Here is a 23,102-nt window from a genome sequence, read left to right as displayed (position 1 = left end):
CTACAAACCTCAGTTGTCTCACCTGTAAAATGAGAGTTTTGGACCAGATAATCTCTAAGTTATTCTTTACTTCTACATGTTATGATATAGTTACATAACACCTTTTCTGCAGTCATATTAGTTCATATTTCAAAGGTCTGAGAAAGAAAGAAAATCAGAAAAGCAAAGAATTTCAGAGTTGAAAGGGATCTCAGTGGCCAACTACTATAATCTATAGAATAAATGGATTCCTGTCATACCACATTTGACAAGTGATTATTCACCCTTTTTTTTGGAGCACTCTAAGGAATTTAAAGCTTTTACCTCCCAAGGAAGTCCACTCCACTTCTGGATAAATTTATTGATTAAGAATTTTTGCCTAACATCAGATATAAAATGACCTTTTTAGCTTCTATATTTCTCTAAAGAGGGTAAAGTTATTTTCAAATTTTAATTCCATAAAGAATTTTCTCCTTTAATACCTATAAAAAACTCTACAGTTTTTATTTTAAAAATCATGAATTATTTTTGTAGTTTAAGATAGGGAAAAGAGTGATGAATGTCAGGTCTAAAGAGATCTGAATTGACATCTCATATAAAATACTCAATAGTTGAATAAGCAAGGATGGGCAAGTGTGGGCACCTAGGTGGTGTGATAGAAAGTGTCCTAGTGCTGAAGTCAGAAAGATCTACATTCAAAATAAGCCTCAGAAATTTACTAGCTGTATGATCTTATATAAGTCACTTGACCTTTTTATGCCTTAGCTTCTTCATTTGTAAAATGGGCAGAAAAAAAATAGCATCTACTTTTCAGAGTTCTTTTAAAGATAATAAGATGAGTAATATTTGTGACATTCTTAGTACAGTACTTGGTACACAGTAAGCACAATATAAATGCCAACTATTAAATCATTTAACATCTGAGACTCAATTTCCTCTTTTTGAAGGTGGTTAAAGCAATTTAAACTTTTATAAGATAAGTGAGGAATAAATGAGGTGTATATACAATGAGCTTTGCAAATCTCAAAGTGCTGTATAAATGGAAATAATTGTAATTAAAGAAAAGTGTTTTTATTTGCACCTATTGTATTTAAATACACCTCTACATAATGCTTATACCTAACTCATCACACAAACTCTAAATTTGAATTTTTCTTTGTTTAAAAAAAGATATTAATATTGTCATTGTTTTTAGCCATAAGCTATTATTAGCAGTGAAAATTTGAACAAAATCCTTTGATTCTGTCTTTACAATTATGAATTTGTATGTGTTTGTATGTGTTTCCAGATCTATGGCTTCATTTATATAATGAAGTCCTTAGAAGGAAATGTCCTCTATTAATGCAGCTCAGGTAATATTCTATAATTTACAGTTTTAGAGAGTTTCTTGGGGCAACTGAAAGTGATATAGAAAAATCAAGGGACTTTTCCAGGATCATACATTCAGAAGCTAAATTTAAATTCATTCAGTTCTTTCTGACTCTAAGACTTTCTCTAAGACTCTAAGACCAAGCTGCTTCTTGTGCCCATTATACTAAAGAGGTAAAATATCTAATGATAAAAACATTAAAATTTAAAAAGTTGTTTATGATAATATTTCTATGTCCTGATTCTCAGCATAGGATAAAAGATATAGAGCTGTAAAGGATTTTAAGATAAAGAAAAAGCTGAGGCCCAGAATAGTTTTCTCCTGGTCACATAGCTAATAAGTAAAAAGAAAGAAAAATAAAAGTAAAAAAAAAAGATTCCAAATGCAATAATCTTTGCATCTCTCTTCATTGACTCCATTACATACCCCAAAGACGATGCTTTGTTCATTGCATTACAATGAATTTCCCAATGTTCTTGACATATTTTGGTTATACAAAATTCAATGAAGTTCAATATTTATGAGATTATAATTGCTTGTTGACAAAGATAACACTTTTAAACATCTATCAATGATAAATTAATTATCAGATTGACATTTGTCAAACAAAATATCCACCTTTTGGTTAGATGGAGAATGCATAGTCATGTTTTAAAAATATCTACATCAAATTGACAGTAAGACAGTTTGATGATCTGACAGTGACAATAAGCCCATGAAACTCAAGATCTAATTTTTTTTATTATAAAAAGCAGAATGAATGGTTTTTATTTCTGTATGATATTTATACAAAATCCATGAGTATGGAATCCATTTGTTTGGAATATTCAGATAGCAAGGCACAGTATTTTGTCCTTTTCACCTATTTTCAATGTAGTGAATCAAAATTTATTTCTATTAGCATAAGGAAGAAAAATAAAAATTGGAATGGGGTATAAGGAAAGTGAACATAAGAGGAATATTTTGTGTAGTTCTGTGTAAGGTAATAAGGTAAAAATAAAAAGTTATGGAATTTGGAAATTGTGCCCAGTTATAATCTACTGTTAGGCTGGATTAACTCAAATTATATAAAACAAGAGGTTTCATGACATGAAGGAATTATTTTTGGTTTTCTTGGTGTAATACAATTTTTGTTGTTCAGTCATATCCTTTTCTTTGCTACTCCATAGACCCTTCTGTCTTTGACAATCACTCAAAGGTTATTCAAGTTCAAGTTCATTTTTTTTTTCCTTTGACACTAGCTATCCTTCTCATCCTCTGCCAAACCCTTTTCTTCATACTGTTAATCTTTCCCATCAGGATCTTTTCCAATGAGTTCCACCTTCTCATTATGTGACTGACATATTTAAGTTTCAGTTTTAGCAACTGACCATCCAGTGAATAGCTCAAGTTAATTTCAATAGGTATTGACTGATTTTATCTCCTTGCTGTCCAAGGGATTCTAAAAAGTTAGCACCAGAATTCAAAAACATGCATTCTGTTGCACTCAGCTTTTCCATACTATGAAATACCACAGCTTTGACTACCTGGGCCTTTGTTGGCAAGGTGATTTTTCTGCATATTAGAAAGCTAAATTTTCCATAGCTTTCTTTTATTTAAAGGAGTATTTGCTTAAATTTCATGGCTGCCTTCACCATCTGTAGTGAACTTTGAGTCCAAGAATATAAATCTGACATTGGTTATATTTATTTTCCTTCTTTATTGGCATGAAGTAATGGGATCAGTTGCCAAGATCTTAGGTCTCTTTTTTTGTTGTTGTTTTGTTTTTTTATGTTGAGCTTCAAGTTGAGTTTTTATACTCTGCTCTTCCACTCTCATTAAGATACTTCTTAATTCTTCTTTACTTTCTGCCTTCAGAGTAGTATTATCCGTACATCTGAGATTATTGTTATTTCTTCAGGTAATGTTAATTTCAGCTTTGAATTCTTCCAGGCTGAATTTCTCATGATGTGCTCTATATTAGTTAAATAAAAAAGATGACAAGACACAGTCTTCTTGTACTTTTCAATTTTAAACCAATTAATTGTTCCATGGTTGGTTCTAACTATTGCTTCTTGGCCTACACACAGTTCTTCAGAAGACAAGAAAGATGATCAATAGTCTTATTTCCTTGAGGACTTGCCATATTTTGTTGTGATCCATAAAGTCAAAGGATTTAGTATAGTCAATGATGTTTTTCTTTAACTCCCTTGCTTTCTCCATAATCCAGAGTTTGAAATTTTGATTTTCTGTCTCTTTGAAAACTAGTCTGTTCTTTCAGTAATTTTTAGTTTACATCTTAAGTATCACCTTGCTGGTATATGAAATCAGTACAGTTATTCAGTACTTTAAACATTCCTTAGTATTACTCTTCTTTAGGAATGGTCCATACATTGTTCTTTTCTAATAGTGGTCACTGTTGAATTTTCCAAATTTGTTGGTAAATTGAAAGTAGCACTTTAAGAGCAGCATCTTTTAGGATTTGAAATGGCTCCACAAAATTCCATCATCCCCACTTGCCTTATTTTTAGCAATCCTTCATAGGGTCCATTTGACTTCATTCTCCACTATATCTAACTCTAGATAGGGAAGCACATCATATAGATTTAAAGATTTTTCTCTTCAATTCTGGCCAACTCTTCATAATCTCATCTGCTTCTGTTAAATCCCTATCATTTTGTCTTTTATCATGATCATTTTTTCATGAAACATTCCCCGGATATCTCTAATTTTGAAAACATCTCTTGTCTCCCACAATATTCTTTTATTCTATTTTTCTGCATTGCTCATTTAAGAAACCTATCTTTCTCTCCCTTGAGTTGCCTTTATCTTTTCCTTTCTTCTTTCCTTTGCCCTTTCATTCTTTCTTCAGTTATTTTTAAAGGCTAATCAGAAAACCATTTTGCTTTCTTGCTCTTCTTTTTCTTCAAAATGTTTTATAGTTGTTGTTGTTGATGATAATGATGTTTCATTTATACTATTGTGAAAATTCTATCCATTTTTTTCAGGCATTCTGTCTATCAGATCCCTTAAAATTATTCATCACCTACACTTCATATTCATAAGGGATTTATTTAGATCATACCTACATAGACTGATTTTTTTTTTGCAACTTAAATCTAAATTTCACAGTAAGAAGTTCATGATCTCTGAGACATAATCTGCTGCAGGTCTCATCTTCACTGACTGTATAGAACTTTATTTCTGCATAATTAATTTTATTTGATTTTGACCATCTGGTGATGTCCATGTGTAAATCTTGACAAAATTCTACTATGGATGCTATCCACATAAGAATAAAATACTATACATTCATTATAATGTGTTTATTGACTAACAAACTACTTCTCTTGGAAAGTGAAAATGTTATCTCTTGTTATATGTTATATATTATATCATACCTGACATTTACCTTCTAACATCACCTAAATAAAATATCAGTGAAGCATTTAGTTACTGATTATAAACCTAATAAATATCTGTTCCAAAAAGGTCAGTTCAGATTCAAATGGGTTTACTACCAGCACTATTCTCTCCCTTGTTCTGCTGAATCTTCAGTAAAAAAGGAAGAACCAAAGATATCCATGGCTATTTCCTTTCTCAGACTAGAAAATTCTTACCTTGGAACTGAGCATTAAATCCTTTTCGTCTATGGTTACTGTCAGATGTAAAATGGAGTCTTAACCAATTCTTGCTACTGATTACAGGAGAAGGAAGATTCATGCCAGTTAGCCTAGAAAAAAAGAGAGAGAGGGAAAAAAAAAAGATTCAATTTCAAAATTAGTCAAGTGAATCTTCCTATATCTATTTAACTTCTGGAGATGGAATACTGATACTTCTGAGATATGAGATCAATTAGACAATAATAGTAGCGATAATCTGGATTGCAAAATGGGATTCCTATTCTTTAATAGGTAAGACAAAGTTACCTTTGAGCTGCAAAGAGAAAACTTTTGTGTTTTTACCTTAAAAATGGGTAATTATTTGTATCTTAAAAACTGGGAAACTAATCCCTTGTTGGTGGAGTTGTAAAATTATCCAACCATTTTGGAGCTCAATCTGGAACTATTCCCAAAGGGCTATCAAACTATACATATCCTTTGACCCAGCAGTACCATTACTGGGTCTGTCTCCCAAGGAAATCATAAAGGAGGAAAAATGACCCATATGTGCAAAAAAGTTTGTAGCAGCTCTTTTTTTTTTTTTTTTTTTTTTTTTTTTTCGTGGTAGCAAAGAATTAGAAAACCAGTAGATACCCACAATTGGGGAATGGCTGAATAAGTTGTGGTATATGAAGATAATGAAATATTGTGGAGTGTGCGTGTGTGTGGCTGTGTAATGAACAAGCTTTTTTTTATAAAGGCCTGGAATGATTTAAATAAACTAATACTGAGTGAAACAAAAACCAGGAATACATTGTGCACAGTAACAGCAAGAATGTGCAATGACCAACTATGAAACATTTGGTTCTTCTCAGTGCTTCTATGATCCAAGGCAATATCAATAAATAGAAATACTATTTGTACCCAGAAAATCAATGTAAATGTAAATCAACACATGATATGTTCACTTCTTTTTTTTCTGTTTTTTCCCCTTTTCTCATGATTTTTACTTTTTGTTTTGATTCTTCTCTCCTAATATGATTCACAAAGAAATGTGTATTTAAAAAGTTAATATACATGTACAACCAGAAAAAATAAAACAAAATATTTATTATCATCCAGCCTTGTCTTTGGTTCCTATTCTAGTATTAAAGTGATATATGTGATCATGGGACATACACTTCTGTTCTCTGGACCTCAGTTTCTGTATCTATAAAAAGAGGAAGAGGAATTTCAATTAGATGATTTCTAAGATCCCTTAAAACTCTAAAAAATTCTCTTGGGATAATAATGTCTTATAATTGTTTCTGTTTAATCCCTAAAGCCACTTTAAGTAATATCTTGAAATCTTATTTCAGTACATAGTGTTTGCTGTCAAAATAAATAAATAAGAAAACAGATGAATGAATGAATAAACAAATAAATTCCCCTATCCATAGGCTATCCTATGGAACTGCAGCGATGAAGTAAATAATGAAATTTTCCAGCATTGGGAATATTGGTTTTCAGCATTTGGTTAAAAAATATATATAGAATCTATTTAGGTTTGACTGCAATAAATTGTAAGTTTATGTCCTTGTTCAAAAAAAAAAAAAAAAAATGGTGCACACAGATCTGCCTCATTCAGAAAGATTCAAGTCTTTCTGACTTAGTACAGTCACACATAACTGATTCCCAAACATGTGTAATCCTTCCATTCTTTTATTTGAAGGGCTTTACTTTCCTACAGAGATTTTGTTACAGATTCTATAGATAAAGGTTATATCGCTGTTTGCCCAACACTGAGGTTATCCAAGTCAATATTGGATTCTCAAATACATAGCCTCGCCAGCCTATATTTAGAGTATGAGTTTACAAAATTAAATTCCTACCATTTTCTTCCATTTTATTACAGTCAGATCAGATATCTTTTCCATGATTCATTTTGGGTTCTCACAAATTATACAAAGTTATGTTCTTCCTTTATTTTAACAAGTTAAGCAAATAGCTTCATTGTCTCACTCCATTCAAATCTCCCCAAATCCCTGGCAGAGTTGAGGGTAAATTATATAGCAATGTTGATAAATTTGAGTAGAGAATGAGTAGGAGGTGGGAGAGTAGAGATAAGGGGGAATAATTATGATGTAATTAAATCTAAGGATATGAAAATTAGGAATACTACTTGATTAAACTCAGTGCAATTCTAAATATGGAAATTAAAAAAAATAAATCAACATGATTGGTAGAGAGTTCACTTTGTATAGCAAATTTATTTTGGAGGCTTGTGTTGTTTGGTTTGAATGACTTAATCATTAAAAGCTTCCATAAAACACAACATTGGTTAAAATGATGTTACATTGGCATATAGGAGCAATGTCTTGAATGATCATATTTGTCCATTTGTGATATTATAGTCAGTCAAACGACTGCATTCTAATGTGGTGTGGTTATAGTGTATTGTTTCAATAATAACCATAGAGTCTACATAGTATAACAGTTAAAGTACTGGGCTGGAAGCAAGGAAGACACAAGTTCAAATAAGGTCTCAAGCACTTATTAGCTGTTGTAATCTTTGGCAAAAAAAGAGAAATGGAATATTGGAATATTAAGGGATAGAAAGGAAGAGAAGAGGAAAATTAATGTAGGAGACAACTACATAGCTGAATTAAATTCTGGCTGTTATGAGCAGATTTTCTACCTTGTATGAAGAAGTAATAGTCCATATATCCTTCCAGCAATGATTCCATCTTGAGAAATCACAGTTTAAAAAAAAAAAAAAAAAAAAAAAAAAAAAGCCCTCAAAACTTCACACATCCACTGCTAAACTGGAATGGCTTTTAATCCCTGAGGCTTCTGGATTCAATTGCTAAATATTCTGTGATGGACTAGTAGATAGTTTTAAAGTTTAGAAATGATCTCAGTAGGGCTGATTTAAGTCATTCCCTTAAGGCAAAGACAATTTATTGACACCTGTGCCTAGTCAAGAGATCATTAAGCAAAGCTTTGTTTAAAATGGTGGATAGCATATACAGGCTTATTTCTATCTCATTTTTTAAAGCAACAGCATGTATCCTTATCTTTTTACGCATATGTCCACTCTGTTGGGCATTTAGTATCTATTCTACTCTGTAGTTACCACACAGACCACATACATATACATAGGTCAGAAAAAAAATTAAGGCTCATGAGAAAATGACTGAATTATATAGTAAATATTTCTGTGTTCTATGAACTTGGACTTGACATGTGCTACCATACAATAATTTTGCAATAAATTAGGATTTAATTCACATTAGCCTATTGTTGAACTAAAATATTATAAGATTCATATTGATAAATGAAGATGGCCAGAACTCTGAAAAGATATACTTGTATTTAGATCATCTTAGCATCTCAAAGATATCATACATTAAGTTAAGTAATAGCTATTTTCTTTTACATTTAAACTAAAATTCTTTAAAACACATTTATATAAAATATTGATTTTTATAATTATAATTGATAAAAGTATATTATAAAATAATTGCAAAAAGATAAAAATCTGCAACAAATAATATTACACAATGGGTTTGACCATTGTAAGTAATAGCTGATTGCTCAGTTTAAATGAAAAAAAAAACACTAAGAAATAAAAATAGAGATGAGTTCACATAGGACTTTTTTTTTTCTTTGCTTAGAAAGGACTTTCTACAAAGATGTTTAGGAGAATGAGATTATCATTTTCATTATCACCAAAACAATAAGTCCAAGGAAAAAAAAAAAAAAAAAAAAAAAAAAAACGAGGCACCAATCTGGCCTTTAACTTCCCCAAATATAAAATGAAGGAATTTTATTAAATGTTTCCTAAGTTTCCTTCCAGTTCCAGCATATTATGTTCACATAATTTATTAAATAACTTGAAGAAAAGAAAACATTGAGAGTCAATTATCAAGACAATTGCCTTAAATGTGTTCAAGGAAAAATGCCAGAAAAATTTGAATGAGTTGTGTTTGGAAGCTTCTCTGAAAAAAGATAAACTTATTAGGTTATTTGTTTGAAAATTACTACATAAGTCTTGGGAGTTTTATATTAGAAAAAAAAATTCCCCAACACAAATGGCCGAGAGGGATACAAACTTAGATACTTTCAGGCAAGGGGTTCAAATTATCTTTTCTCTCTGAGGAAAAGTAAGCAACTTTAAAGAGTTTGGCATTTTCTCCTTCAAAGATCTGTATTATTTGCCATTACAGGGAGAAAGGCATAAGACTATTTATGTCTAGCATTCTTATAAAAAAGTCATCAAGGTAATTTACAATGTGTTGCTTCATTTATGTCTTTTAGGGTATGCACTTTTCTTCAATCTTCAAACAAAATATTTTTACTTACACCTATAATTGTATAGGCTGTACTTTAAAGGAAATAAACTTTCTAAATTGGGTGAAAGCATGTTAAATTTCTTCCAGTGTGCTCAGTCCTAGTTTTAGATAGTATGAAGATATAAAAGAAGAAAAATAATTCTTGCCCCAACAAGACATAATTTCTCTGGGAACACAGGCAGCAATGAGAAAAGAATACATTCTAAATACCATTGCTGAAAATTTAACAGTAACAAATCTTTACTGTTTCAGAGCTCTTTGTTTTTAGTAATTCTTTTTATTAAATTTCAATTTTACTGTCTTCCTTTGTTCTTTCTAATGATGGAAAATTGGTTATACCTCCCGGATATGCCTTTGCCTTCTCTCTACCTCCAGACTTCCCTGGTTGCATTTAAATCTCAGTTAAACTCTCACCTTCTACAGAAAACCTTTCCGATTCTGCTTAGTTCTAGTACCTTCCCTCTTCAATTGATCCAGTATATAGATTGTTTATTATGTCTATAACATAGTTGTTTGCCTATTTTCTACCCCATTAGAATGGAAGCTCATTTAGAGTAGGCAGAGAGTGCCTTTTTTTGTAGTCCCAGCAAGTAAAGTATTATGTTTATTGACTTACTGATTGATTCTTAAGGGTAGGGATTAGACCTGTGATTTTAATGGCATAAGAAACTTCTGAATGAGTAAATTCCCTCTACCAAAGTAAGTTGACACTTTCTGTGCAATTTATACTCTGAAAGACTTGCTAGAACATTGAAAGGTGAATTGACTTGCTCATGATTATGTACTCAGTACTTGTGTGAGAATGGATTAAACCTACTCTTTCTGTTTTGTTGCTCACCCTCTATCTACTAATCCAGGCTCCCTTTCTTTTGTATATTGACAGAAATATTAGATCACTGTCTTCTCTCTAAAGACAATTAATGCTAATTTCGCTTTTGAGGACAAAATCGGAAAGAACAAAATATGTATATAAAAATACATTCATGTGTAATAACTTCATATGTTACAAACTTGCTTTAAATTAGTAATTTGGAAAAGTATATCTCCTTTTCCTTTATCTAACCCTTAGAATTCCATGGCACATTATTTTATTGTTATGTTTATGGACAGATTATTTATGTCCTTCTATAGAAAGTGGGTCTTAGATACACATTCTAAATGTAAACATTAAAATATGTGAAATTTTGGCATAAGACATGGATGTGAGCACATAAGGGTATATATAGTCAACTCTCCATCACTTGCACCAATATGAGGAATTAATATAATTATTCTACAATGGCTATATTCTTCCCATCTGTTCTGCTTGTCATTAAACCCTGAATGATGAAATATTCTTTTCATATGCTCTAACACTGAAAATTTTAGAAAACAACTTGTCCATCAGGTGGCTCAATCCTCTCAGTTCTGGAGCTCTTGCTCTGGGGCCTACATCGTACTTATTGGTGAATATGCCATACATAATTTTATGTAAATCTGACCCCAGTCATACTTCAAATTCCACTGCAAGCATCTTTTGCTATCTATTATCACTTCATGTACACATTCTCTCCCATTTTCCTTTAATGTCTAATTTTAGAATTGTAATCAAATTAATACTATTATAGCTACTGGAAAGGGAAGGCTAAACAATTCTCCTATTGCTCTACTTAGCATTCCTGTGACTTCCAAAGCTATCACTTATATTGATGTATTTTCTTCAATATTAAAAAGTAAGCCCCTTGAGCACAGGGATGATTTTGCTTTTCTGTTGTATCCCTACCATTTAGCTCAGTGGCACAAAGTAGATATTTAAATAAATGTTTTCTTTTCTTCTTATTATTTTTTTTAATTGAGTGATACATCTGCTTTCAATTCGATTTTTGCTTATGGAGAGAAATATATTTTAATTGCTTATGAAAAATAATCTGAAGCAACATTGCCTAATATTTAAAAAGTCAGCTTTTCAAAGATCTGGGTTCATGTCCTGTGCCTGACATATACTATCTCAATTTAGGTAAATTATTTAATCTCTCAACTATCTAGATAACTCTTATACATGTTACTTTGCAGTGGTAGAGGGAGTTTCTTCATTGTGAATTCCCTATGGAAATGAAATGACAAGGATAGTCCAATATATCTATATCTATATCTATATCTATCTATATATCTATATATATGTATATGTATGTGTAAGCTTTAATAGTTTAAATTGTCACTAAGACTTTTGGAAAATCATGCAAGCTTATACACACATACACACAGGTATGTATGTATGTATGTGTACTGGTGGTATAGTACAAATATCATTAGACTTGTACTCAAGAAAGACCTGAGTTAGAATCTCATGCCTGCCATTTTTTAAAATAGTTGTTAGCTCTAGTTAATCCTCCTGAGTTTCACTTTCCTCATTTTAAAAGAGGAGCTAATAGTAGCTTTTGGTACATACTTCATAGGCTGTTGAGATGATCAAGTAAAACAAAATACTTAAAAGAACTTTGTAAACCTTAAAGTAGCATAACAATGTTAGCTATTACTTCTTTTTGTAAATTAGGATCATACCAATTAAACTATCTTTTTACCAAAAAGGGAAGACCCCTTTTGAAAGTATCCTTTTATATTTCAGAAAACCTTATTGAGCAATTTAAAAACCAACTAAAGGACATTCATGCAATCTTATTTTAATCAGGGTATTTAGAATCATTCCTTATCATCCAAAGATAATAAAAACATTCACAAAGCAGCTCAATTTGGGATAGATGTGACTTGTTAGGAAGCTTTTACTCACATCAGCATAAATCTACATTATTGTTAACTTTTACTTTTTTTCTTATAGTTCTTTTTTGAAGCCAAACAGAAAAAAGTCTGATAGTCTGTGCTCTTTAATCATAATTCATAAAATACTTGAAATCAATTTCAGTCCTTTTACTCTATGTAAGCATTATGTTTCCATAATCAAGCTTCAAGTTACATGATTTTGAGGCACCTTAAATCTATTAGTTGCCCTTAAGCTCTTTAGGTTACATATTCCTTCCAAGTATGGCACTCTGCTTCAGATATGCTCTCACCTGGACCATGTGAAGAGAGATAACTACTTCCCTAGTGATGGACATTATGCCTTTGTTAATTAAGTTTGAAACATATCTATTTAGACTGTCATGCTACATTTTTGATGCACATGGAACTTATGGAGTAAATAAATACCCCAATTATTTTTATATTAACTGCTTCACAGTTTTATCAATCTGACTAAAATAGAGGACCAACTGAGTATACATCTTGCATGGGAAAAGTATTGGTCTTAGATTTTGAATCCAAAAGAGACTTGAGTTCAGACAGAGGCTTTCATATTTATTATGTGGCCAGAGAGAAGGAAAGAAAGAAGCAAGTAAGCAAACAAAAAAAATGAAGGAAAAAGAAAGAAATAAGGAAATACATAAGCACTTTGTGTATAGTGGATCCTAGGCTAAGCACTTTACACATATGCAACTTGGTCTTCAAAATAACATTATGATGTTGGTTCTATTATTATCCTCATTTACATTTGAGGAAATTGCGGCAGATAGAGGTTAAAGGACTTATTCAGAATAACACAGATAATAAGTATCAGAGCAGATTTGAATTTAAATACTCCTGAAGACTCAGTGCTCTATTTTCTGAGCTAACAAGCTGCCTCTAGTCACTTAGGCTATTCAATATTATTCAATAATCCTTATGGTATCGAATTCATATATTTTTAGGATCAAATATGATTTTATATACATAAATATGTATGTGTAGATATATACAATGTACTATACAATATACAAAAATGTACAACACATACATTATATACACATATGTATGTATATATTTACATATCTTTGCCTGCTTTCAAGCAGTGTATTATTATCCCTTTCTCAGTATTCTCCAAACCTTGAGGAACTCTGAGAAACAAGCTATTGATTTGCACCAAATTTCTTTCTTCCCTAAAGCTGAATAGCTGTGGTTATCAATTCATGGGATTATCAATTTAGATATGAAAAAACCTATGGAAGTGTAACCTTTAGCCCCCCACTGCCACTTCTATTTTAAATGTGAAGAATATGAAATCGAGAAAAGTATAGTGGCTTGCAGATTAGAAGTATAAGGTCCAGGTTTGAAGCTAGGTCCTCTGACTGCCAATCCAGTTCTCTTTCCATTACTTCATGCTACTACATATGAGTTTAAAGAATACTATCTCATTTATGAAGATTCATCAAAATTAGCTACTTTCAAAATCAAATAAGTTCCTAACTTAGTTTTATATATATGTTACTATTACTATATAAGTGATATATGGTATTTACATTTATATTATATTATAGAAATTAACAAAATGACTTTTAAATGAAATGCCACCTTTGCCACTTACTTTGGTGGCTTGGGTGATTACTTAGATTCCCTAGTTTTCAGTTTCTTCACTTGTAAAATAAGGGAATTAAACTAAAAAACCTCTGAGATCTCTTGTAGTTCTAAATTTATGATTCTATAAAATCCCACATTTAAAGAAAAGAGATTATAGGTTAGGTTACTATATAGAATTTACCTGTTATAATGATAACATCATGCATTTAATAAATTCAGATTCTTGTTCTCTCATTTTCAAATTCTTTAAAGAATCATTGAGTTGGGAAATAAGGGAGGCAATAAAATAGCTTGGGAAATTTATGTATTACTTATACATTTGAATGGCTTAAAATCTGTATCAGAATATAGTCCTTCAAAAGAATACTTTTGTATTGTTAAGTTCGGTGAATAGAATAATAGCAATAAAGGACAATTTTCTTTTATTTTTCCATGCCATTTAAGAAACTTTTAAATTATGTGTTTTTGTCTTAGCCATTTTAGAAAGAATTCACCATGTTTATCATAATGTGAAGCTGTCACTATTTCACAAATTAATAGCAAGTTACAAAAAAGAGTATGGCATTTTTGTCCAAAAAAATATAAACTTTTAAATAAGATTTATCTTGCTTTTATTGATTTATTTTTATCACAATCATTAACTTATACAACCTTTGCCCAGTGAACATCATTTATATGACCTTTCCCTATTGAACTTTACTTCATAACAAAGAGATATTGTTAATCAAAACTAATTGACACAGCAGCTGTGGTTTGTTGTGCATAAAATCTTAAGCAAAAACTTCAAAAACCTATATCAGGATTACAAGCCTGATAGATAATTAGAAACTGAGGTAGGAAATAGGGAAGAAAGGATGAGAGAGGGAAATAGTTTAGTGAGACATCAATTTAATAATGCCTTATTAAATCCCTACTATGGGCTGGCTGCTATGAATAACAGTATATCATGGGCCCATTACATGTGGATTCCCTGAAATATTTCAATTTTTAGACCTTCACCCCAGGGTTTTTGTTGTTTTGTTTTTGTTTTTGATTTTTTGTTTGTGTGTTTGTTTGTTGTTTTTTTTTTTTTGGGGGGGGGGAACAGAGAGCAGTAGAAGAGTAGTTCTCATTTCATTCAAGTCCTTAGCTCAGTGACAACCTGAAAGGTTTCTTTGAATTTTCCTTCTAGTAGTCATATAAACATTTATTACACATTTGACTTCAGATTATCATCAGAAATAAGCAGTGGACAATTTCAAACATTTCATCTAGAATTATTTTTCCTACTATTTTTCTGCTGTGGCAGATACTAAAGGTGTTCCCATCTACTACCTTACCTTCTCAGGCAATTTAAATGATCTCTTGACCTTTAAGCTCTGATATCTAATAAGTCTTTCAGAAGATTATCAGGACAAAAGCAGGGAGATAGATGAGTAGTTCTGGAAGGGATCTGAGTAGTTCTGGAAGGGATCTGAATATGGAAAGTACCATGGTAAAATGAAGTACCAAAAGTCAAAAACCCAAGGGGAGATAGTTTGAGGGCACAGAAAGGATTTAGATTGGCCTTTAAGGATCTTACATTCTATTAGGGAAAAAGAATTTGTAGATATATGTGTATCTAGATTTCTTTTAGAGATGTTCAAATTCATATATAAATGCATGTATACAATGTAGATGTATAGATGTATATATGTAATTTATACAAATGTACATATGTATGTATGCATACATATATGTATAATTATATACAGCATAGCCCAAATGATATTCCTCACAAGTGACATTCCAACTCCCATGCTCATGCCTTTGCACAGGTTACACAATATGACCAGAACATATTTCTTTCTTATTTCCATCTCTTAGAGTCACTAGTTTCTGTCAAAGTTTAGTTCATGTCCTCTCTCTCATGAATCCTACCTGATCTCTCCAATTGCTAGCATCTTTCCTTTAAAATCTGCTTATAATTTTTAAAAATCTATTTATGTTTCTTTTTTTGTGTACATGTTGTTTCCCAATACCCTCCTCAACTCCCAAAGCATCTCAAAAATAAGAACTGTTTCATTTGGGTATTAATATACTTAGCACATACCATGATGTGACATAGTAGATACTTAATAAATGCTTATTGATTTAATTGACTTAAATTGACTTAAATAATAATAATTGACTTAATAAATACATTATTGAATGATGAATGATTATGTGAGGTTTCATTTCAAATATTCTTTAAGAATGAGAATATTTGATGTAAATAATTGTATGTTACCTATGAAACTTTTGCCTCTGGAAACTTTGAGTCAAAGGATAAAGAAACATAATTCTACATACTGTTTTCAGGTCAACTTTTTCTCTATTCTGAATCTCCCTTTTGTTCCTACAGCTTCTATCCATATTCTTTGAACTTTGATTCAGGTGATTTACCTGTACTGCCCTTAGTATTTTAAAAAACAAAGAAACAAAAAAATGCTCTTAGGCTAAAGTACTCCTTTGGAAGAAAGAGTGAAAGAAGAAACATTTGAAATATACATAGTGCTCTTTCACACCCAATGAAAACAACTTGAAAAGGAAATTTTTCATTGCAGATACATTAATACTGATGAGATCTGAGCTTGTTTTTATTTTCCTACAAATTCTGCTAGAGTAGGCAAGTAGAGCTATGTTAACTCACAGACTTTCATTACCTAAAAATGCTCTTCCCATTTCTGTTAATTTGTAAGATTAAAGGCCATCACTGGGATAGCTAAATTCTCAGAGTGGTTAAAGGGATGACTATAAAGAGACACAGTCAGGCAGGAAGGTATCTAAGGGAAATAAAAAAGATAATCATCATGGTCTTCTAAGGAGGGCGGTAGTAATAAAGAAATGAGAACAATTGGGGGGAAAAAGCACAGAAACTGTGTGAGTAATACTAATGTATACAGACTTGTACAATATTAAAATTTGGTTTTTATAAGACAAAGACAATGAAAATTTACCATCAAAATGGTATAAATTTCACTTTACTATGAAAAATATTGATATTTTAGCTAATAACAAAAGATCAGGGGCACTGTTTGGATGTGACAAAAATTAACAATACTGATTTATCATATTTTTCCATTTATCATATATTAATGTTTAATCTGTCCCTAATCTAATCTGACACATACATGACTGAACTAAAAAGAACTTCCTTAAAGTCAGAAGCAATCTCAATAAGATCATTTAATTTATATCATTGTATCTTAGAAGTTGGAATAAGGATTAGCCAGGTAATTACATTAGTTCAGGGAGTTCTTGTGAGGATGATACAAGTCAACATGCAATTTATAGTCTTATACAGTTGCCTAGAACACTGAGAAATTTAAGTCACTTCATTCATAATCAGTAGATATATGAAACAGGATATGAATTTTGGTCTTAACTCCAAGACTAGTTCATTTATCCTAAATCATACTGCTTCACATTCAGACTTCAGAACAGGTGAATGTTAAAATGAATGAAATTATTACATAACAGAAAACTATCCAAAGGGACTACTATGACTTTTTTGAGAACTCATCATTCATTCAGTTTGTAAAAAGAGACACATACAAAAGTGTCAAGGGTAAGCATCTGAAAAATGAATGCAATTTATCTACTAAGAAAAATGTCAAATATATAACGTTATTTCTTTAATTGAACTTAAGCTTTCAGTGAATGCTAAAGTAGTTAGATATAGATATAGTTCACATGTACAGACATATGTGGAAATATATTAGATGATATTTGAAATATGTATGGAAATATATGGAATTTTAATATATGGAATATGTGAAAACATGTATATAAATATTGATATTTAATGAATTCTAAAGGATAAAATATATGTATATATATGTACATATATATACTTATATTTATATACATGGAAATATATTAGAATATATTTGAAATTCATAAATATGGTAATAAATGGAATTCAATATATGAAACATTAAAATATATTTCAATGAATGCAAAGGAATGTATGTGTCCGTATCCATGTATATATTTGTATTTATATTTATGTGGAAAAAAGGACAAGAAAAGGACTTCAAACAAGAAATTGCACCACTGCTTGTGATAAATAGTATGATCATAGATTTGGAGTATAATTTAAAGTATAACATTGAAGATTTAGAGCTGAAATGAAGTTTAAAGTTGATGTAGTCGAAACTTCTCATGGTACAGATGAAGGAAGTGAGATTTGGAAATATCAAGTGATTTGCCTAAGATCATACAAGTAGTAGAATAGAATTCATACTCAAGGGTCCTTACTCTTCAGAAAAGGGAAAAAACAGAATTTCAACTCATCTCTTTTGATTCCAAATCCAGCACTCCTTCCACTAACTCATGACACTTACTATGGTTGCATGATCATCTAATAAACACACAAACATACAGACACATATAATATGATATATAGGTATGGATAATAGAAAATAGAAAGGTGATAGAACTATTCAACATTTGTTTTGTTTATTTTTGTTTTCCTACTAAAGGGTATAAGCTCCATGCTGATAGGGACAATATAAAAATAGCACTGAGTTAAAGCCAAAGATGAGTAAAGGGCTGGTAATATCCGATCCCAAATGGAAATAGAAAAGTAGAACAGTTTACTTGGTATACAAAGTGTTCTGATACAGTAATAGGAAACAAATCTAGAAAGATTGATGGCATCCAGGTGATAAAGGGTGCTAAATACTGAACGGGAGTTCATATTTAACCTTTGTTCAGTAAGGTATTTTAAAGCTTCTAAAGATGATGACACAGTTATATCATTATATTAGAAATGTAAATTTCATAGTTAAATAAAGTTGGATGCATTGAAGAATTGAAAGACAGGAAAAACAATAAAAAATCTTTAAATTATTTAAGTTAAAAGTGATTGAGACACTCTAATTGAGAGATGATACTATGAATGGAGAAAATGAATGATAGATATGGAGGTACCATAAGAAAACAAATTATTGAATTTAAGGGTAAAAGTGTAAGGAATCAAATATAAATATGACTTCATGACTGTTTATAATTAGAATTATATTAATGCACTCAATAGAATTATAGAAATAAGGGAAAGGTACAATCAGGAATGTGGTGGATATAGTGTATTATACTTTTGACATGTTAATTTTGTAGGGCATCTACAATATCTTTTTGATAGATGGAGTATCGATAAGGCAGTAGGTGATACAGAACAAAAAACTCAAAAGAGAAATAAATTCTGAAAATATAAATTTTGAAGTCTAATGAGATGAGATAGAGAGAAAGAATTATGGGAGGAGAAAGGGAGAGGAAGAGAAGGAGGAGAGGGAGTGAGGGGGAGAAAGGGAAAGTGAGAGAGAAAGAGGGAGGGAGAGAGAGAAAGGGGGGAAAGGAAGAAGAAGAAAGGGAGAAGGCAGGATTAGGAAGAAGAGAAGGAAGAAAGGAAGAGAAAAAGAAAGAGAAAAAGGAGAAGAAAGGGAAAAAAAGGAAGGAGAAGAAAGAGAAGGAAAAGGAGAACCCTTTGACCCAGCAATATTACTACTAAGTTTGTATTCTATAGAGATCATAAAAAGAGGAAAAGTACCTACATGTACTTTTTGTGGTGGCAAGGAATTAGAAATTGAGAGAATTCCCACCAATTGGGGAATGAATGGAAAAAAGTTGTGGCATATTAACATATTGGAATACTATTGTTTTATAGGAAATGCTGAGCAGGCAGATTTCACAAAAATCTTGAAACTTACATTAATCAATGTTGAGTGAAGTGATTGTAATGAGGAGAACATTGTAGACAGTAACAACATTGTTCAATAATCAACTATGAAGGAGAAGGAGGAAGAGAAGGAGGAGAAAATGACAACAATGATGACCATAATGATTCTGGGACATGATCATTCATCTTTTGGAGAATATCCATTCAAATGGTGAGGGTAAAGGAGGAGGTGGGAAGGAGGAAAGGACCATGAATTTATAAAACACCAGGCATTATACTAAGTACTTTATAAATATTATCTTATTGTCACAACATCCCAGAAAGGTGCTAATTTTTTTTTTTTTTTTTAACATTTGAGGAAGCTCAGGTAAACAGAGAATAAGTGACTTGCCCAGAGTCACAAAGTTAATAAGAGTTTTAGGACAGATTTAAACATAGTTCTAATTCTGGGTTCACTAATCTATCCCAGAGGTTACCTGATTTCTCACGATAAGAATAGTAGGGAGTTATATGAGATTTCAGGGGAAGAGTTAATTCAGAAACCTCAAAGATTATCTATACCAATCTTTTCATTTTGTGGGTGAGAAGTTCTTCATCCAGAGACATCAAAAAACTTGCCTAAGGTCATATTTTTCATGTATCAAAAACAAAAATCAGATTTCTATGAGACTAAAATCATTGTTCATGTCACTATACCACATCTTATGAATGAATCAATACATTTATAAATGTATTTTATAAATACTTTATAAAGTGCTTGCTTTATACTAATCACTATGCCAAATACGTGGATACAAATGTGAAAGTTATATATATATATATGTGTGTGTGTGTGTGTGTGTGTGTGTGTATATATATATATATATATACACATATATATATATATATATGTGTGTGTGTGTGTGTGTATATATACACACACATATATATATATATATGTGTGTGTGTGTGTGTATACACACATATATATATATATATATACACATATATATATATGTAGATAGATATAATTGCTATTTTTATTGTTACCTTAGTCAATACAAGACTAATTAACATTTTTGTAATTGTTTAGATCTGCCTATAGTATTGTAATTATGTTCATATTGTTTCTTGATTTGTCTTGATGAATAGACACCCAAATATTTTATATTGTCTACAGTTGTTTTAAATGGAATTCCTCTTTCTATTGCTGAATTTTTCTGGTAATGTATAGAAAGGCTGCTGATTTATGTGGGTTTGTTTTATACCTTGTGGCTGTAAGTTATAAATCATCGTTAACTATTTCAAGAAGTCTTTAGATTGATTCTCTAGAATTCTCTAGATGAGTTAAGGTAGAACTCTCTTGGTAATATCCTGCCTTTTTGCCATATGTATTGGGTTGGATCATAGTTACTAAAAACAAACTAAGTATATGGCAACAAAACAAAGCTAAAAGCCCAAGGCTTTTTTCTTCCAGGTATAATATAACATCCATCTATTCACAAAGCTATGCTTCTTCTCCCACTGCCAAAATGAAAGTTTCTGTTTAATATTTATTTACTTACTTAAGTTTATAGCTTAAAAAAACTGACCTCACAATTCAATTTTATTTTATTTTAATTTTTATTATTAATCACTTTTACTATATATAGTCAGACCTAATTCATGATATCATTATCATACATGCTTAGTTGGATCTCTCAGATAGGTTTCTTTAATTACCCTGAATAGAAGGAGACAGGGAAGGAAAAGACTTATGATGATTTAGTTAATACCCTTTTAGTCTACCTATTATATTTCTACGCGAATATATAAATCACCTTTCAATATATATTTTGTATGCTTCAATAAAACATGCTTGACAATAGAATAATTATATGTTTTTTAAGTTTTTCTGCTAATTGAAAAGGAATGATTTTATGAATTACTTAAAAGTTCTTTTTCAAACATTATACCTGCTAAATTAGGGCCCCAACTCACTAAGGAGTAATGGTGATTTAAAAAAAAAAAAGAAAGAAAGAATGATAATTGACAATTATGGAGCAGTATCAAATTTAAATTCATACACACACATATATATAGTCATATTTAGAAAAGCACACACATGTTTATAAAGTATAAGTGTATATAAATAGATATATGTTTATTTAGATACACACATATATGTTTCTCCATATACATGTGTCTACATGTATGTATCTCTCACTACATATGGGTATGTATGTATATGTGTATATGTTTATATGTTGTTTGTCCTTTGTTTCAAAGAGGACTTATCTTCATGAAAATGACATGAGGTAATGACATGAGGTAATGACTTAACTTATGAATGAATTGGATTTAAGTGAACCAAGAGTCACTGAACTCCAGTAGCAAGACAAAAGATACAATGATGGTCCAGGATGAAGTGGATAATCTTGATGGCTTCTATGTCTGACTGAACTCTAAGCATATCATTGGCTTTAGCCATCTTTATGGCTATTGGAAAATATTTTAATCCACCCATTCTATTGGGGGAAGTCTTCACGTGCTGAGACATCTTTATAAATCACCAATTGGTTTGAGGTCTCTAAGTTATCTTCAAGGAGGTTTAGATCATCTGCCAAGATGATTTTACCAGAGTGTGGATAGTGAGCATACTACAACTTCTAAAAGTCATTGGTGAAAGTTGAATGAAGGTTGACTCCAATGATGCATGGGAAGCCTTGAAATGGGCTCAACAAACTTTCAAACCTGAGGGTGCTAGTCTTCCTTGAATACCTCATATACTCATCTATATATATTATACATTTGTATATATACATATACTTACATATACATGTATGTATATATTTATATATACACACCCATGCACAAACATTTGTGTATCTTCAAAAATCTTAATGCAATTTTATACTTTAATAGCTTAAAATTGTATTAAGATATTTGTTATAATCTATAAAGATAGAAACATGTTATCTCATGCGATCCAACAGTCTGATAAGGTAAAGCATGATTTTATCAGAAATATTTTTAGATGACCTTGTCAATTATCTTAAGACTTTTCTCAAGCAAAACTCAAACACAAGTTGATCTGTTTCTAATTCCTGCATCATTCTGCCTGACAGCAAATAAATTTCTAGTTCTGTGTAGAGCTTTGCTGAAAAAGATGTGGGACCACATAGTGACTTCAACTAATTTACAACTTGTATTAATAAGATAGAATAATCAAATGTCAACCCTATGAGCCTTTAAGAAACTTAGGAGGCATTTCACTATTGATTTTTAAAGTATTCATTATATAAAAATAGCAGCACAGCTGCAAATCATAATGATACCCTGTAAGAGGAAAAACATTAATTAGAACAAAAAAGGAGATATTTTAGCATGATTTTTTTTTAGTTTTATATATCTTAAAGTAATATGTCTTCATTTGTCACAAATATCACTGAAGAGTTGAAGTTAACTCAACACTAAAAGCCATGCAAGCTTTCCATGGGAGCAATTATGTTAATGAAAAATTAAAATTTCAACAACAGTAAAAAAAATGCACAATAGTACAAATTATTTTAAAGCTATAGATGCTTTATGTCATTTTTAAATATAGGAAGAACAGGTGAAAAAATATAAATCACATTTTCACTTGGTTTTCCCATATTTAAAATATGTCATATAAATAGTTCCCATTTAAAAGCAGATATACTTATGAAAAACTGCTGAATTTTTATCTGAAAAAAACAAAAGAAAGCAAAAGCAATAATAAACTAAAATAAGGGTAAATATGAATTCCTGAGGAAGCATTCAAAAAAAAAAGAAAACAACAAAACATTTACCAG

General features: G+C 30.8%; 1 protein-coding gene across 1 annotated transcript in view; it reads right to left on the bottom strand.

Moving 5' to 3' along the window:
* Positions 1–23,102, bottom strand: part of CSMD1 (CUB and Sushi multiple domains 1) — a 2,669,009-nt gene that overhangs the window by 1,028,438 nt on the left and 1,617,469 nt on the right. Inside the window, 1 exon segment of the mRNA XM_074287957.1 lies at positions 4,948–5,060. Within this exon segment, the coding sequence (XP_074144058.1) occupies positions 4,948–5,060 (113 nt within the window).

Source organism: Sminthopsis crassicaudata, chromosome 2 (assembly GCF_048593235.1).
Source record: "Sminthopsis crassicaudata isolate SCR6 chromosome 2, ASM4859323v1, whole genome shotgun sequence".
In the NCBI taxonomy this organism is placed as follows: Eukaryota; Metazoa; Chordata; class Mammalia; order Dasyuromorphia; family Dasyuridae; genus Sminthopsis; species Sminthopsis crassicaudata.
The sequence above is the reverse complement of the archived record's forward strand: the minus strand, read 5'-3'. Positions and strand labels throughout refer to the sequence as shown.